The sequence below is a fragment of the Taudactylus pleione genome, unplaced genomic scaffold (assembly GCF_031769625.1).
Source record: "Taudactylus pleione unplaced genomic scaffold, aTauple2 ptg000089l, whole genome shotgun sequence".
NCBI classification, from domain to species: Eukaryota; Metazoa; Chordata; class Amphibia; order Anura; family Myobatrachidae; genus Taudactylus; species Taudactylus pleione.
In genome coordinates, this window is record NW_028284491.1 from 920,897 (window position 1) to 940,388 (window position 19,492).

Here is a 19,492-nt window from a genome sequence, read left to right on the forward strand (position 1 = left end):
TGTTGGCTAACCTTGACACTCCAGCTTTTATGGAACTACATAACCCAGCATGCACTGCTACAGTTTTGCTATTAGGGCATGCTAAAACTGTGGCAGGGTATGCTGGGATATATAGTTCCACAACAGCTGGAGTGTCAAGGTTAGCCAACACTGGTCTAGATATTTCAATGAATGTGAATCTCTACCAACCTTTTCACTTATTAGAATGGTGAAACACTTTCAGCTTGTCCCATTGTTGGTAAGCCTCAACCACTATTTTGAGTTTAGCTATTGTGTGCAAGTGTAGTGCATCGCTACTTTATCCATGGAGGAGGGCCTGTGGACCAGGGAGAGACCTTACAACGTTGGTACTCCTAATGGTTACTTCACCATTGTAAGGACTAATAATAATTTACATAGTATACTGGTCTCAGTTAAAGAATCTGTATGAAGTTCTCTGTGCTCACCTGGGTTTTCTCTGGATACTCTGATTTCCACTCACTGGTGAAAACCCCACTGGTAGAGGCCAATTTCTTAGGAAGATAATTATTCTAATATTTGTCCTTATGGTAGGGAAAATTTGATTGTAAGACCCACTGAGACAGGGAATGATTATATGGACACAGGGACTACGCTGGGAACATCCCAAAGCACTCCCCTAAGGGAGGGGATGCTCCTGAGCTGCACTGAGTATCTGTTGCCCCAAAGGCTGCATCCGCATCAAATGCATAAAGCAGATAAACGTGTGCAGAGAAGACCATGTGGCTGCCTTACAAAGCTGCGCCACGACGAGCTACCAACCAACCTCTTGGAATGAGCAGTTACCACGGCCGGGTCGGAAGGTCCACGAATAAACTGGGAGTAGTAATCTCCACCCTGACAACACTTTGTAAGGGCTCAGTGAGAAAAAAAAAGCACAGGAAAAGTAAAATGGCTGACAGAGTGAAAAGAGAAACTCAGACAGCGCTAGCATAAAATCAGATACAACGCGGAGATAAATACACCTGCACAAATGGCACTACTATTTAACTACACAGACTCTGGTAGGCTATAGTGCTACATACACTGACCACCTTGGAGGAGAGGTACTGCCTGTGAGATCTGCGACTCAGCCAAGAGAAAAATGGCTGCCAGAGACCTCTGAGGGCGCAGATCCGGAGAAGCTGCCCCAGCACAGCCAGACAGCGTTGGAAAGGCGTACTGTGCAGCAGGGAGGAGCCGGCTGTTAAGACAGGGAAGGTTGCCTCCCCTGGTCGGCGTTTAACCCCCGGGACGCTGGACTCGCGCCCTTACTATCCAGCACGTGTCCCTGGTGGTCCAGTGGAAGCGCAGTACTCCACTTGCCATCATCCCCAGGGAGTCCCCAGCCCTGGAGGTAAACTACTCCGCTTACGCAGTGACCCGCCGCTTATCTGCCCCATAGCTCCCGGCTGCAGTGCAGGGATCCTACGGGGTCCCTGGTAGCTGAAACCCCCGGATCAGTACCAGCACGGTGACAGAGCAGCAGCGCGGACGTTCCCTGCACTGTCCGCTCTTGGAAAAAGAAGAACTTAAAATAACAAATCTTCAGGGGCTGTTAAACAGCCCCACCACGTTCAGTGACCCAACTCCAGCCAGGCACCCAACGCAACTGAGGTGCCTCTGGCCTGGGTATAGAGGGAGACCCAAGTGTATCCTGGGAGAAAAATTTACTGCGTAAGGTGCCCGGATAACTCTGCTTCACCTATACACCAAGGTCTCCCTCTGGAGCCTATGGACCCTGAAGTAGAAACCATATTTCTCCTGAAACAGTGATATATTTTTTTTTTTTACCTGAGACTGTACATATTAGTCTATCCCTTTAAGTATTATATTTAACATTCTTTGGGCTCAAGTAGACTTTTTTTTTTTTAAGCCAATTATTATTAAAAGTTATGTTTTACCACAAACTAATATATAATATATATATATTTTTTTATTTTTTTTTGAGTCTCCCATATCCAAATATTCCGGAATACAGAATTTTTTTTGTTACCATGACTGAGATAGTAAAACCTTTGTTTTTTGAAAGGTTTAATGTACACAAACTTTGTTTAAAGCACAAAATGATTAAAAATATTGTATAAAATCACCTTCAGGCTTTGTGTACATACATTTTGTTTCATATACATAAACTGTTTGAGCCACAATATTATTGAGATTATTGTATAAAATGTCCTGCAGGCTGTGTGTATAAGGTGTATATAAAACAAATGTATATATGTGTATATAACACATAAATGCATTCTGTGTTAGATTTGGGTCCCATTTCCAAAATCTCATTTTGATATGCAAATATTCCAAAATACAGAATATTCTGTTATCCAAAATACTCCTGGTCCCAAGCATTTTGGATACTGGAGACGCAACACTACCAGTACTTATATTAGAACCACATATATGCCATCTAGCCCTATCAGATACATGTGTTCCGAATGTCAGCAGTCTAAATGTCAACATTCACAAATGTCGATATGTTCATAGTATGGACAAGTATATATTTTTTTTTCATATTGTAGCCCAGAGGTTCCCAAACGCAGTCCTCAAGGCTCCACAACAGTCAGGTTTTAGAGATATCCATGGTTGAGCACAGGTATTAAATCAAATTGACTGAGGTACTAATTAAGTCACCTGTGATCAACTATGGATATTTCTAAATCCTGAACTGTTGGGGAGACTTGAGGACCGCGTATGGAAACCTCTGTTTTAATCTAAACCAAAAATTAACAAAAAAAAAAATTCTGTCAACATTTTGATGTCAAAATATAAAATGCTGACATTCTTAACATTAAGGTATGTGGCGCTAACGTCCATGACGACATTCTGACAGGATACCCACCATAATAGCTTAATTTACCTTAGCAAAAATGTTGTGGGATACGACACCAACTTCTATGAACCAATTCAAATCAGTGGAGCGTTTACTGGAGACTGTAGGCCTGATTCTGAGTGTGACACATCCGTGGCCATACCGAAAAGTGACAGCTTACCTTATGCAAGATCCGCCCACATATAGCGAGTAGCCATTCATCTGCATGGTGACTGCCTTCCAGCCGGTTGCTTTTCCATCTGCAGCCGTTATTATCATCAGGATTTACACCCCCTTCTGGGTTCAAATGATCCGTCTGAAACAGATGTCCCATCCCCACACACACACCGGTGCATGTCCGGCCTAAACACTGTATAAATGTATCAAGGACTTACCTATAATAGTGCCCATTACATGTGTGTACTGCAATGCACAGGACCCATACTAAGTAAAATCACATGGGGCAGGTAGGAGGAGGAGTGCTAGCCCAGGAGAAAGGGTCTCACCTTCAAGTGTAACCTAAATACACACATACATAGGAAAAAAAAAGGAGGGACCTGGCTGCACATCCAAGCTGTATGTAACTATAATACTACATAGTATAGTTGTGTACTAGCACAATCATAATGCATATAAACTCTTATGCACTGTACACATTCTATCATTCTACTTGGATGATGCAATGCAGTACCACAGGTGATTGTTAGCATTACACCACTGTTCCTTTTAGCTGTGTGTCCGCTTAGCATCCTCCAGCCAGCTTTCTAGGTTCTCTGTTCCTAGCCTTCTTTTCCTATTTACAGTAACTTAGTTCTTTCCTTGGTTCTGGTACTGCCTTTCCTACCTCCGTGTCTTTAGCTTTCCTTGGTTCTGGTACTGCCTTTCCTACCTCCGTGTCCTTAGCTTTCCTTGGTTCTGGTACTGACTTTCCTACCTCCGTGTCCTTAGCTTTCCTTGGTTCTGGTACTGCCTTTCCTACCTCCGTGTCCTTAGCTTTCCTTGGTTCTGGTACTGCCTTTCCTACCTCCGTGTCTTTAGCTTTCCTTGTTCTCTTGTGCAGAAAGACCAGAAAAATGTTTATCTCCACTATTGGTGTAAGAAAAGTATTCTGTCTAGTACGGACTGTCTTTACCTGAAACTTACATGGCAACATTACCTTAGCCAATGTTACTTATAAGAGTCACAAGGTGAGTAGTCTGATGCACCTTCAGGAAGAGTTACCATAACACAATCACACTCTCATCAATGTCTCTTCCTGTAGCCAAAATATTGTTTACTCAGCGTTTTACTAAAGGACTAAGCAAGATGAGATGTTTTAGTCTTTGCTTTAGTAATAGCCGAACACACACCCGTGCTATGCACAGATTAGCCTGCCAGACCTTTTAGAAACTCATACCCTTTGATTTGTCTATACACTAGTGGCTGCTATTGTATTGTTGTTAGTGTGCTGGGATCGGGATGTAGTTTGCATCCCAACGGTCAGGATGCGGCACTCGGAATGCCAGCACCAGAATCCCGGCGCCAGCATCCCAGCGTATTAGGGTTAGGCTTCGGGGTTATGGTTTGGCACTAGAAGAAGGGTTAGGGTTTGGCACTAGAGTGAGGGGCAGGATACTTACCTCCAGGTGTCGGCATTCTCACCTAGTCGGGATTTTGAGTGCCGGCAGCCCGTACCCAACCCATTTTACACATCCCACACTATTTACAATAAAATAAAATATATATTTATATACGTGAATCTCTCTTCCTTGCAGGAACAGCAGTACAAATGGCTTACTTATTGGACTGCATATAATATAATATATATATTGCGGCTCATTGTTGGTTATTTTATTTTGCAGTAGTTTTTGTGTAAGGGATTCTGACCAATACATATTACGGCTACTAAAGATTCTGCACTGTCTCTGCTCCAACCTGTCATTCTCTGTAAACCCAGTGGGTGTAAAAGTCTGGCAGGAACAGATAGCCACCTACAGATAGTGTTTTGCCCTTATTAGGGGTAGCCCAATTGGTGGGAAGTCTATATGTGATGAGTTGGATGGTTAGCCATGCACATTTATAGTGATAGATTTGATCTAGCAATGAAGCTGAAGCTTGTTAGTTACTGGCTATCTCCAAGCACAAAGCAGAATCCCTTTCAAGTTCTGGACTCCAGCGATTGATCATTCAAAAATAAACACTAGAAAAAAAAACACTAGAAACCAAAACCATGTTTAGTGCTTGCAAGTAGTTTATTTTTTAATTAACAAAATTGTTGTCTTAAATCAGAATATACAGAAATCAGAAAATACAATGTAAGTGCAACCAATTAAGAGAACAACAATATTAAAATTAGAAGTTACACAGAACAAAAACAATTAAAATCTGGTCCCTCATAGTTCATGAATCATTTTATGCAAATGAACAAACAACAGCACATAGCAGCAATGATGTCATAATGACAAATAAAGGTCAGGAGACCTATCAGTGTTACTGGTCCATAATAACACACAGTGACACTAAAGACAATTGTTTATTGTAATAGATGGAGATAGCCTACCAGCTGCAGGTACAGTACTTTGCTCCTCATTAGGAATACATGACAAATACAGTCAGTAATGACTTTGCCATGTGACATCACGCACAGTGTTACTTTTTAACCTGTAGATTGCCCAAAGGAGCTGTTTTTCTTTTTACAGAATAATCAAGTTATTATTATTATTTTTTTACGATAGTGTACAGTCAGAAAGACGGAACAAAATCAAAACTTCCCATCTGGAAGTTTAGTTCTAAGACTAAGCACAAGATGGCGGCTTTCCCAGTGGTTTCTGATAATCTTCAGCTCTTCCATCATTCAGCAGAAAGTATTTCCAGATGCAAAAATGTAAAGGTGCCCACACACATAGCGATATGTTGCAGGATCTGGCCGATTCCGACGCACTGGAACGACAGATCGTGTAAAATATGGCCAAATCGTGAGGAAATCGTGAGTCCCCACTCACGATCACGATGCGCGTCCCCGCTGGTCGCACATCGCATCTTCAGATCTGCCGTGCAGTAGGGCAGATCTGACAATCTAGGACCCGATGCACTGTAAAAAGTGTGGATGCAGGAGAGATCGTTTGAAGTTTAGACACCATATCGTGTGGAGATCGTGTGCTGAGCTGCCAGGGAGAGTTTCAAGGGGAATCGTACACATCGGCTGATCGTGGGCAGATCGGTATATGTGTGGGCACCTTAAGTGCCATACAGAGACTGGCCTGCCTTTGCCTCTCACCTCCCTCTACTAGAAGACTATGTGCACCTTGGTGCTGGAAATGCATCATCATACATAAAAGCCACATGAGCCATGCTGCATTTATGTACGAATTTTGTAATTGACGTTTACCTGCTTTGACAGGCGTAAGACAATGCAATGGGACGACAATCATTCAAAATCCAGCACGGTAAAAGAAACGCAAATATATATAGGAGACATTCTACTTTTACATCTGCTTACATGCACTTAACTTGCGTTAAAAAAACAAAAGCGATTGACGGTAAAATGAAATGCATATAAAACTAATAATAACGCCACCAGTGGGGTTGGTACGGGATGCTGGCATCTGGATCCTAAGACTGGGTTACAATGCAGATACCTGCTGCTAAGTAGGCTAACCCTAACCCTCCACCCCAATACCTATCGTCGGAATGTTAGCATCGGGATTCTGCCTTGTGTTGGGATTCCAGCCAGGCATACTGAGTGCCAGCATCCCAACCACTGGGATCATAACTACATCACCCTCAGTGGGTACATAGTCTTAAAAACATAGTGGACCTGATGCAGACGCGGCACCAGCTCTATGACAGAGCGCCATATTCAACTGAGAAATGGCACCTGTGTCATCATCACTAAGCGTCATTAGACACACTTGCTGGCGGTGACACGTTTGCAGGTTTCCCCACTAGGAACGCTCACTGAAATCCTTAGCTCTTGCGTCCAAATTCGTTCTAGGCCCCTCCCCCGGCAGTAACCATCTGGATGTATGTGCATCGGCCAATTGTGCGCATATCAGCATTGCGTGCACCTCTGCGCAGGGACTTTACACTGATTGGGCAACCAGCATCATGAGCAGCACCAATACATAAAATAGTATCTCCCAGCACAGTAGAAAAACATATGCAGAGAAGCACGCTCAACATGTAAGACTGATCTTATATTTACTAGTAGGAAGCAATGAACACAAATGGGCTGGAACAAATGAGGCAATCACCATGGTCATACTAGTGTGACTGCTGGCACGGGTTACAGCTAGAGTACACAGAGGTGGAAAGACGATGTTAATGGAGCCAGTCGCCCACTCTGTGCCATCTCCCTATTGTGAGCTACAGGTATTACGAGATGTAATTTAATAAGCGGTTTGCAGGTGGCGTTAGCAATCATTAGCTGGGGAAATGGGGGCAATAAGGCCAAGCAGTGAGCAGTAAAGAGGATTCTGAATTTGGGGTAATATTGCGTACCTATGAAGTGTGTGAATCTGTTGCGTCCATAGTATCTGCAGAAAACAATTGCACAGTGCCACGTCTCCCATTCGGCACACTGAATGCAAGTCTCCCTATCGCTCCACCAATAGACATCCTATTCAGCAGTCAAGTGTGGGGTCATCCACAATCTCTTACACAACTTACTAACAGTCAGGACGAGACAAAATAAATGTAAATCTCAGGTGCCAGCAATCTCTTTGGACACAGAAGAGATCTACATCCATCCACCCGCCACAAGAACTACTTCAGACTGTTAAGCCAATCAGTAAGGTTTTCGGACACACTGGCTCCTGGCATTTGCGCAGCCCTGCTATATGGCATCTTTGTTCCAGCTGCTGGATGAGCATTATGGGGATTGGCCTGGAGAAGAATGAGACACACAGCAATACAGTTTCTGTCACTGGCCAGCTCTGCTCCACTCCAGTAAGCTCTCTCCTAATCAATGACAAGATACTAATTCCTCTGTGTGTTTGGGGGCTTCAGTCTGACCACTCTCCCATTAGTCATGATATGCTGAAATTTGGTTCTGGCTACAAAATGGCCGCCTGAATTATAAACACAGACCTCATTTAAATTCTAGTAAGAAAAAGTGGAGATTCCAGATATTGTTTATCCAGTACAATCCTGAAAATGATTGCTACAGTATTATCAGATCAGTTGCTATGGGCAACACCTTCACCTTCCCTCTTTAGACACTTACCTAAATCTACCCCTAACTGGTAATTGTGCTTTCAGACTAGGGTCAGAAACAATACAACTAGGCTTGGTTACTATACAGCCTCGCTGCTCTCCCCCAAATCTGGCCAGGTACCAAGGGATGGACCACCAGTTACAGTAAGACAGCTCTGTAATAGAAGACTGTAAAGAGAACACTTCTCAAATATGACAACATGTAATAATTGTTTAGAAAAAACAATGTATGCCCCCTCCTCAATTAACTTGTGCATAATTAAGAATCCCCTCAGAAACATGCCTTGCTCGGAATAATGTAAGCAGGACGGAACGCCGCTCAGCAACAAAGGAAACGCTTAAACAATTGTAGCAGGACAACATTCTAAACCATTATTACTATTATATTGTCTTCCAGTCACATACAAAATAAAGTATTTCATGATAAAAACATTATCAGGAGTTTTTGTAAAGTATGTCGAAATATTTCACCGTTCTATTGCTCCTTCAAACCTCAATAATATACAGTTTACCTCGTTCTATGCATCTAAACCTGAATCCTACTGGTTGCTTTATTTACTTTAATGTCTTTCTGTATTGGCATACTGCTTTTTACATGTGTGTTGATACTATATACCATGAAAACCAATTACACTACAACATGCTTTGTATAATCCATAAAAAAATGTACACCAGACAATAAGAATCCTAAATATCTACAGCTCTAAGAAATGCAACTTGTGACAATGCGGTTATTACAGGAGCTCTCCCCATCGTCTCTTATCCAACCACAGAAACACTTATTACAGCTATATATGAGCTGTAGCTCAGCCCAGCTGGCTAGAAGGTAGAGAGAGTGGATTTAGAGCAGACATGGGTAAGCTGTAGGCTTGTGGTACTACAAATATCAGCATGCTCACCTACTCCTATAGCAACTAATGAGCCACAGCTTCCCCACATCTCCTCCATACAGACTCTCTCAGCCATCTCTTATCACTTTACTGCCCATGCCCCCATAAATGATTACCTCTACCCCAGTGTGGGCATCACAGTGCCCGGTAGGAGGTGTGAGAATAGTTTGGTCATAATAATGGTTATTTACACCAACTGAAACGTTGCTATGAATTTGCTTTGTTTTTAAATAATTCATTTTTTTTCAAGATTCCACTACTATTTACTATACTAATTAAATACGGTTGTGTGGTAAAATAAAGAGAATCATTTGTTTAGATGTGTTATTGTAGCACATCAATTAGTTGGGATTTTTTGCGGTAAATGTAAAGTGAATACTGCGCTCCCCTTAAGCCATAAAAAGGAGACACCCAGCCATTCTGTGCAAAGGATCCTGGGATATTGTAAGAAACGAGCAGTGAACGACCTGGAAATCCTGGTCAAACACTACATCCCTTCCTGGAAATGTCTTCGAGTTAGTTAACCCCAGGTTTCTTATCCTAAGTGTAAGCCTCAGAACTAGGCGGTAATAGCCATGTGGTTAGGAATGGGATCCAACTCAGTTGGTGGGAAAATGTTAATATTTTAAAGCTAATAAATAGTGATCACTAATAAATTATTTCGTCCATCATCCACATTCCCGGAAAAAGCATGAAAAAATCTATTTCACAAGAAGTATTTATACACAATTTTAAGTACACATTTTTCTGCCTATCCCCAATTTGCTATCCTCATTTAAGAACAATCACTAGTATTTCTCAAATCATGTTGTTACTTTCAATCAACCAGTTACTCTCCTTGTATGGATTAGCAGAAGTAGGGCAAGTATGAATTAGCTGCCATTAAATAGATAGGTGATTTGGGTTTCCTCCTTTACAGGTACTGACACTGCAGGAAGATGAAATGGCAAGAAAGCAAGACAGACCAAGAAGGGTTAAAATGAGTAGGATCCCCATGAGAAAGTAATCTCAATGGAGACACCAACTACAATGACAAACTCCAGTATATAGCACAGAACACTTCTGCATAGTAAACTCCAAACCAAACAAAGCAATACACCCAAGAAGGAGGTTCAAACGAAGAGGAGGAGCTGTCGTACGCCCAGGCTCAGATTAGTTAACACTTTCCATTTAAAGTAGCAATTAAAAACATTACAGTATCGCCTTTCCAGGCCCTCCGCCTTCTCTGCTCCTTCAGAATCCACAGATTCTTCTACTCCACGGGTTACTGGTTTCATGACCCATCCGTACGAGGTTATCAAGATACAACTGGCGTCATATCCCAAAGCTGTTATATAATAAACAAATAACAAACAATATCACTGATTAAATACTTATAAACATAAAAATTAACATACTTGAGAAGTATGGGGTGGAATCCAATTGTTTTTGCGCACCCAATCACGTCTTATCCTCCATCTAAACTGACGTGGCAATATTTAATTGGGGTTTTCTTGCGCATGTTGTGCCCAAATAGACTGGGTTTAGCCATGTAAAGTGACTAAACCTGTTTAAAGTCCTGGTTAACACGCCAAAACTAGAACTTTTTGATGATTTCTGCTCGCCACCTCAGCAGGCAGCGAGCAGAAATCATGCTATCGCACTCCTCGCCAGGAAAAACTGAATAGTGCCCGTTGGGCGCAATACTGATGCAGGCGGCAAAGACAATTGAATCCCCCCCCCCCCCCCAAGAAGAAATAAAAAGGACTTTGAAAATAATAAAATGAAGGCACAATTTAATACAATATCACGAATGGTAATGATTAAAACAAAAAAAAAAATCCCTATAGAAATAAATGAAATTTCCAATGTTTGCTCTTAGTCCCACGCTCAGCTGGGAGGGTCCTGATGGTTATGGCAGGCACAGTGTTGGAGCCTTCTCATTTCCATTTCATAGAGGAAAGGAAAATAACTGCATAGGCAGTCAACAGATGGACCGCCACAGAATAATGGGCCCAAAATCAAAGCTTGCACAAAGGAATGGACAATAAATGCTAACAGATTTACAATGACCACCCCTGGTTCTTACTCATAGATATGTAATGCATTCCAATTGTGAGGATGGCTAACTTATTTTTGAACAGTATATGACTAGTGCATATGAAGTCCCGGCAGCTACAAAAGGAGGTCCACCGTAGCTCTGACCCCTAATGCAAACTCAACGCCTGCTGTGAACTGAATGCTAATGCACCTACACTGAGTTGTACCCATCTACTGTATGCACTCTTCCATCCGCGAGAGCAGTCTTCATCATGATCATCGGTACTAACACCCCATGCTTGGTGCAGCATGGGCTCCACTATGCATATGCACAAGTCAGTAACGCTGACTACACATCCATGGGACTGTTCTCTTGCGAGTGTTAGCATTGTTGCTACCCCCATTTCCACCCTGAAACACACATTTTGCAGCCGCAGAGAAAAGGCTGAGAGGCATATGCATACCCGCTAGATGTGGCCGCAGTGGGACTTGCATGTGACTCAGACTCACTTCCTTAATCCCCTATGCCCCTATGACTGTCATCAGGCCTTAGGCCCTATGACTGACACAATCCACATCTCTAATCTCATGATAGGCAGATGAATGATTCTGGGGACGGATTTCTACAAATTGGGTAACAGTCAAGTAGTTTAAATGCCAATTTGCGTGTGGTCACAAAGACATGAAATATAGCCATAACAGGGTTAAACTTTACATCTGATTACCTACATTTCTTTTATTTTTAAATAGATGCACTACATTAAATAAAATAAATAAAAAACATTTAATCTCTATAGATAGAACTACCAATGTGAGGTTTTACAGCCACCATCTACGATTAGGAACAGGCTGGGACAACGTTACTAACCTTAATGACCTTATCTGTTCCCGATGTCAGTAACCAGATCTTTGTTGGGTCAAAGTGGACATGGATTAAATTGTGCTTACTATCGTGGAAAGATGCGGTCGGTGCTCGTCTGACAAGGAGAACAAAGCAGAAAAAAACAAATGCCACAGATGAAGAATAATCAAGAGCACATGAGTGAATCACTGTGTTTATGTACGAACGTGTTTCATTTTATACAAACAAATATATATATATACACATATGTGCTGGCGCTCACTTACTGATCATCTGTGATGGTCTCGATGCAACTGTCACACACACGTACTTCAAACTCAAAGCCCATGTGAGGAATGGTGGACCTCTTGGAGCTGCATTTACCACAAACAGCTTTCCCACATTTCCTGCAATGGTGCTGAAAGGGGAAACAGAATATTTGGAGTCACCTCTGAAATGGAATAACACAAGGAAAGCTCAACATGGACATTCTGATCAGCTGTGAAGACTATTATTTTTATAATGTCAACATTTCCAAAGATGTTTCAACAATAAAACGATAATTAAAAAAGTTCAGTTGTAATTCTGTCTCCGCCACTGGCCTTGGACTACTCTATGTTGTCTCAGTGATGTTTCACCCCAAAATTTTTTTTACATTTTAAATGATTAAAGCAACCCTCATCCGTGCAGGTGATTTCCTAGAGTGAAAATACATTTTAAAATAATTCTTCAGGTTAGTATTAATTAAATACATTTCTGGATAAAATGCAAGTCATTTACACTCTATGGACATGAACAAAAAATAAGATAATAAACAGTGGCCACTTGTGTGGTTTTTTTTTTTTTTTAAGATTTTATTGGATTTTTGAGGGTACAATAAACAAAACACAATTGCATAAAAAAAAAAATGGCATAGTAGGGTCAAAAGACACAAGGCGGCATAATATTCCAAGCCATATGAGAGATAACACGAACACAGTTAAGCTTCGCAATTATAAATCGAAACAAACCCCTAATGTTTTAAATGTGGTAAGAGATATCACTATCAGAAAAGAGAAGAAAGAGAGAGAGACGGAGGGGAACAAAGATGAGGGAAAGCGAGGAAGTGTTAGTGAGGAAAAATAGGGAAGGTAAGTGGCAGGAAGGGAAGAGTTGGCATGTGGAGTCACCTCCAAGAGGTCATTCTAAGCTAAGTATGCGTCTCCTGCTAACCAAGGAGCCCACGTCTCCGAAAACTTAGCAACTTTTTCATGAATTTGGCTAGTGATATATTCTAGGTTATATGTATGCCAAATCGAGCTCTGCATGGCAGCTAAGGACGGAGGGTCCAGTTTTTTCCAAGATGATGCAATCGCACAATTAGCGGCATTGAGAATGTGTCTAATAAGAGACTGGGTGAGTTTATCACAGCTATTGATAGGTCGTGGGAGAAAGGAAAAGGATAAGCACGGGGGAGTGGAGATACTCGTGACCTGTAGAATCAACCTATGTACTTTCTCCCCATAGCCTTTAATTTTAGGGCAATGCCACAAAATGTGAGCCAGAGACACCTCACCTCCACAGCCCCTCCAGTACCTATCTGAGGACTGAGGGAAAATAGCCCGAATTCGTGTAGGGACCAGATACCACCTATACATTCGGCCACTTGTATGTTTAAAAGACAACATTTTTATTGAAGATATAAACACAGACAGTTGGTATTATCACGGAGGTATACATGGTAATTTGGATTGTACATGGATATACAGTATAGTCACACTAAGGGACATTTGTGCAAGATTGGTGTACAAGCCTCGGGCTGGTTTGGCTTTTGGCAGGGGGGGACCCTATGTCATTTTTTTTTATAAACTTTTAACATGTTTTTTACAGGTTAAACACAACGGGAATTTTCTGGAAATATTCCAGGGACCCCCCTAAAGATGTGTAGACATAGGGGATCACTATGGGTTTCTAATTTTTTTAGGGAAAAATAACTTATCCCAGCAAATTTGGGGTACTTGAAAATAGGGTACAGCATATTTTAAAGTTGCTAAAGGGAGTTGAAAAAATCGTGAAAAACCCACCTGCCGCAAGCAGCTGCAATGAAAAAAACACCTGGGGCATACTTGGGGACCCCCCTAGAGTCATTTGTCCCCTCACATTTTTTTTCTCTCCCCCAAATTCCAAGTGATTTTTGTGTCCTTGAGTGTTTTTCCTTTGGGGGACTGTCTAGAGGCTGCAGGGGGGTTCCCGCAATGCTGCACCCCAAAAACCCAATTCTGCACATTTTTCCGCCTCCTATTCATAGGCGATACTTTTTCGCCTATTACATTACATTGACTTTCCGCCTAGGCAGAAACTCTTCCAAATTGAATACGGGGGTAAAAGCCAAACAGGCGAAAATTACGTAATCTGCGAATATATTTGGCCGAAAACGGCTTTTCGACGCAAATTGAATACGGGCCTTTATCTGAATGGATGCTACGCGCAACTCCATCTATTTCCAGGGCACAGATATTCATAAACGACTCACAATTGGTTTCATTTTTGATGTACTGGGAACAGCATACATTCCCATTGCAGGACAACAAGATGACATTAATGTGAATACTATGAGCAACACAGGTAGTCCTAGGGATCGCTGATCACTATGATTACAACACCAAAAACAAGCTGTGCATTCTCACGTGGTATGTACGTACAATCATACGCTATTATGGCTGTGGTTACTGCAAGCGTCTTAGGCTCCTGCTCTTCTAACGTGCATTCATAATGCCGCAAAATGTGTAGTTGGCCTTTCCCATGTCTAGTTTCTAAAGAAGAGCAAATTTATATAGGAATGACAAATGCTTTTAATGACACAACTGTGAAACTTAAAAACGAACCTTAAAGAGTTGTCATGGATTAAGAATCTCCAGAAGACTTTAATCTCACCGAATGAGTATTACAATGACTACCAAGATGACATACACACCTGCCTGAGGCCAATCTTTTTGCTGTCCCACATCTGTTTGAAGTTCCAGAAGAAAGGCTGATCACACTTCTGGCAGGAGTCGCTGTCCAGCCATTCTGGAGTCTGGAGTACAACAGACACGGAAACATCACTCAACCTAATAAAAAAAATTCAGTAAGCATCTTCCTATACATTATACTGGGTATGTGGACGTGGAAACCAAATCCATGAGCCTCCATATTAATCGTTCTTGTGCCGACATTGCTTTCAGAGGCAGTATGGAGTGGTATTGTGATCGCTGCACCGAGGACTGACTATCTTTACATGCAGCTCGCTTCAGCGCTCAGAGACCCTGTTCTATGTGCTGTGTGCGGGAGGACTGGGGCAGCTGTGTGGTGCGGGAGGACTGGGGCAGCTGTGAGGTGCGGGAGGACTGGGGCAGCTGTGAGGTGCGGGAGGACTGGGGCAGCTGTGTGGTGCGGGAGGACTGGGGCAGCTGTGTGGTGCGGGAGGACTGGGGCAGCTGTGTGGTGCGGGAGGACTGGGGCAGCTGTGTGGTGCGGGGGGACTGGGGCAGCTGTGTGGTGCGGGGGGACTGGGGCAGCTGTGTGGTGCGGGGGGACTGGGGCAGCTGTGTGGTGCGGGAGGACTGGGGCAGCTGTGAGGTGCGGGAGGACTGGGGCAGCTGTGAGGTGCGGGAGGACTGGGGCAGCTGTGAGGTGCGGGAGGACTGGGGCAGCTGTGAGGTGCGGGAGGACTGGGGCAGCTGTGAGGTGCGGGAGGACTGGGGCAGCTGTGTGGTGCGGGAGGACTGGGGCAGCTGTGTGGTGCGGGAGGACTGGGGCAGCTGTGTGGTGCGGGAGGACTGGGGCAGCTGTGTGGTGCGGGAGGACTGGGGCAGCTGTGTGGTGCGGGGGGACTGGGGCAGCTGTGTGGTGCGGGAGGACTGGGGCAGCTGTGTGGTGCGGGAGGACTGGGGCAGCTGTGTGGTGCGGGAGGACTGGGGCAGCTGTGTGGTGCGGGAGGACTGGGGCAGCTGTGTGGTGCGGGAGGACTGGGGCAGCTGTGTGGTGCGGGAGGACTGGGGCAGCTGTGTGGTGCGGGAGGACTGGGGCAGCTGTGAGGTGCGGGGGACTGGGGCAGCTGTGAGGTGCGGGGGGACTGGGGCAGCTGTGAGGTGCGGCGGGACTGGGGCAGCTGTGAGGTGCGGCGGGACTGGGGCAGCTGTGAGGTGCGGCGGGACTGGGGCAGCTGTGAGGTGCGGCGGGACTGGGGCAGCTGTGAGGTGCGGGGTGGAGGAAAGCAGCTGGAGTGAGCACGCCAATGCTCAAAAATAAATAAAATAATAATTGTCAGTCTGGAAATAAATATTGCGAGAAAAAAAAAAAGTTGCTTTCCTGCTGGAGAAGGGATATATAGTAAGAAGCTGCCCCAGCTCCTCTTATCAATGCCTGGACTTTTATTGGCAATAATAAGAGGGAGGAAAGTAGTGAAATACATTTAACTGAACATAATGACACGAACCTCCTGTCTTTCAACATCCATGTTCCACACAACAATCCCACCATCGGCACTGCAAGAAATGAGCTGCCTGGAGTGGTGTGCGTAGGAGATGGACTGAATCTTATCACTGTAACACAAGAAATAAACAAATCTTATATTTTATCAGACTTTTCTATAGTTGGACCTAAAACACAGAAAAAAATCATGTGTGATTATTGTATATTTTGTATATTATTCTAAACAGCAGCAGAACGATGGCGCAATAGTTAGCTTTCTGCCTCACAGTACGGATCCCTCAAATCCATCGAGTCTTTATCTGTGAGGATTTTTCACTGTGTTTGCGTGGGTGTACGCACTATATGAAATGACTTAAAAATAATAATAAACAACAATTTCAAGCATATCAAGTAACCAGCAGGCTGGTTAATTACTATTTAGTGAGTAATGAAAACAAATCAGGCAATACAACACTATAGGAAAGATAACGTGTAGTTAAGGATGCTTAGTTATGTCACTATTACATCAGTGTACAAAATGGCTGCCTCCACCTCAGGTGTATTAAGTGGTATCTGCCTAAGGTCTTAACTATAACACAATCAATTGACAAATAATGGTGATCTATAAATTAAAGAGGGATGTGCTGATTGCATTAAAGGGGTCTTCCACTTTAAATACTGCTGTGCCAAAATCTCCTCCGTATACAACGCTTTAGCACAGGCAAAGAAAATGGAGGACTATATAACAAACCACTCTAATTCAGTCAGTCACTTGGTGCAGTATAATACTGAACATCTTGGAGTTGTACAAGTAGCTTGGGACACTGCAGTGTATTTTGGACACTAGCTCATTGGGAGTGAGCAATCATGCTAAAAAGAATTATTTCCTTACCGTAAAGTGTATGAGAACACAGCTACGAAAATAAATCCGTGCTAAACATTTGTTTCCAGAAGTAGTTTTAATGCTGCATAATCTGTTTCTAAGCAACAGTCACTATCGGGCCTCCCTGCGTACAAGAATGATTCTCTCTGGGATTGTGTACAGATAGCTATCATCATTGGACACAGAGATTTTATTTTACTTAAAAAAATGTAACATCAAGTGTGGTCATGAAGTAACAATCATGACATACAGTATATACATACACACAATATGCAAACTATATAATTTTACACCTGGTAAAGATGAGATGAGATTGTACACTCTGGGCCATATCCATTTAGTGGCGATAACTGCTTTTTACTAGGGATGTGCAGGCTCGGATAAGTTCGAAAAATCTGAACTCAACGTGCAAACTCGAACCTATCCGAGCCTGCACATCCCTACTTTTTACACGATAATTTTTAATTTTCGAGAACTTATAGGTTTATCCTATTAGCCGCAGTTTTCACATATGCGAAAACTGTATAGTACAGGTTGAGTCTCCCATATCCAAATATTCCGAAATACGGAATATTTTTAGCATGACTGAGATAGTGAAACCTTTGATTTTTGATGGTTCAATGTACACAAACTTTGTTTAATGCACAAAATTATTAAACTAAAGTATAAAATGACCTATAGGCTGTGTGTATAAGGTGTATATGACATATAAATAAATTTCATGTATCTACACAAACTTTGCTTGAGCCACAAAATTATTGAAAATATTGTATAAAATTACCTTAAGGCTGTGTGTATAAGGTGTATATAATACATAAATGCATTCTGCGTTTAGATTTAGGCCATATTCCTAAGACATTTCAATATGGCATGCAATTATTCCAAACTACGGAATATTCCGATATCCAAAATACCCTTGGTCCCAAGCATTTTGGATATGGGAGACTCAACCTGTATTATCGCAAATTACTTTTCACCATCTCTGAATAGGTGATAAATTGTGCAAAATCCTATATATTTGGGTAAATATGTTGGGACTTGGTGCAGAACCCCTTGGACACTCCACTTAATGACCAATTAGGCAAAAAAAATTTTAATTAGCTTAATTTGGCCAATAATGGCTTCATTTTTGAGGTGAAAACATAATAAACAAAAAAAAGTTTGAAAATGGGTTTAAAGTAGTGGGTCAGGTATTTTGGGGGGCTGTATGTGGTTTAAGCATTGCAGGTGGCTGCACCAGGTGTATTCTTACTTTTTGTTTTTTTTTTAAAAGTGCCCTAAAATTACACACAAAATTATTTGTACCTATTTTAATGTACGCCTGATTTAACTGCAGCATTTATTTTGGAAAAAATAGAAAAATGATATAATTTTTTCAGTTATAGGAAAATGCATATAACAGCCATCTGACACAATGTAAGAACCCCAAACTCTTTATGGCCACTAACAGACTTCTATACTATTCCCCTATATTAATTTACCTTTTTTTTTTGGTTACAGGCGGATTTCGACATTTTCACTTGCACTTTTCCCTGGTCTTCAATGCAAGAATTATTGGGTAAATGTGTTATCGTGCTTTTTGCAGTAGGATTGCCCGATAAACAGGAGCGGCAAACATGCAGAAAGCATCAAATTCGGGCTAATGGTCCGAAAAGTTTTCTCCGGAGAAAACTTTACGTTATTGCGGCCCTATATAGAAATACTTCTGCAATTCTATATACACTGAGCTGCACAGAAATAGAAGTATACCAGAGTCGCAGCCAGAAATAGTGGCGCCCTTGCACTCCCTGATAATAATACACTATTCCTTCCAGAAAATTGTTGACATTAACAAATATTTTGTTGTCCACATATTGTATGCATTTCTTTGGTTTACAGCAGAATAAAACACAAAGAGCTGAAAAATGTACTAACTACATGTAGAAACCCTTAAATGGTCTGGAGAGAACGTATTGGAACCTTTTAGAAGTAGTTCAAAGGCTGGAGATTCTCCTTCACTTTGGAAAGGATCTCACCTGTGGAGAGTTGCAGGTGCCTGCAATATAAAAGTCACTCATTCAATGAGTGCATGGAGAATACTGTAGGACTCATTCACCCGTTTTGGGCCACTGTGTTTGCAGCAACAGACAGAAAATATGCAAAGCCAAGAAAATGGTCTGTGATGGTCAGATAGGAGATTGGAGGTTGGTTCGTAACCTTGGGATTTCCATGCTTTGTTACAGAGTCCTTGATGTTCCCATTTCCACCCAATGTAATGGTATGAGGAAGAAACCTTTAAGGAAGATTGTTGTGTAGGATTGCTTTAATAATGGAGAAAGCACCTCGATCAACTGTCAAAAATATTCAAGCTGACTATCAGACACAATGGTGCAACGCTTTGAACTTGCACCATCCACCGCCAACTCCGTGAATAGAGGGTGTATGTTAGG

General features: G+C 42.4%; 1 protein-coding gene across 1 annotated transcript in view; it reads right to left on the minus strand.

The window, feature by feature from the left end:
• Positions 1-5,018: 5,018 nt before the first annotated feature.
• Positions 5,019-19,492, minus strand: part of WDFY2 (WD repeat and FYVE domain containing 2) — a 102,127-nt gene continuing 87,653 nt past the window's right edge. The window contains exons 8-12 of the mRNA XM_088469091.1: positions 16,206-16,311; positions 14,703-14,804; positions 12,037-12,167; positions 11,777-11,885; positions 5,019-10,216 (exon numbers count right to left, since the gene is read on the minus strand). Of these exons, the coding sequence (XP_088325217.1) occupies positions 10,187-10,216; positions 11,777-11,885; positions 12,037-12,167; positions 14,703-14,804; positions 16,206-16,311 (478 nt within the window). The 3' untranslated portion in view covers positions 5,019-10,186. The remainder of the gene's footprint in view (positions 10,217-11,776; positions 11,886-12,036; positions 12,168-14,702; positions 14,805-16,205; positions 16,312-19,492) is intronic.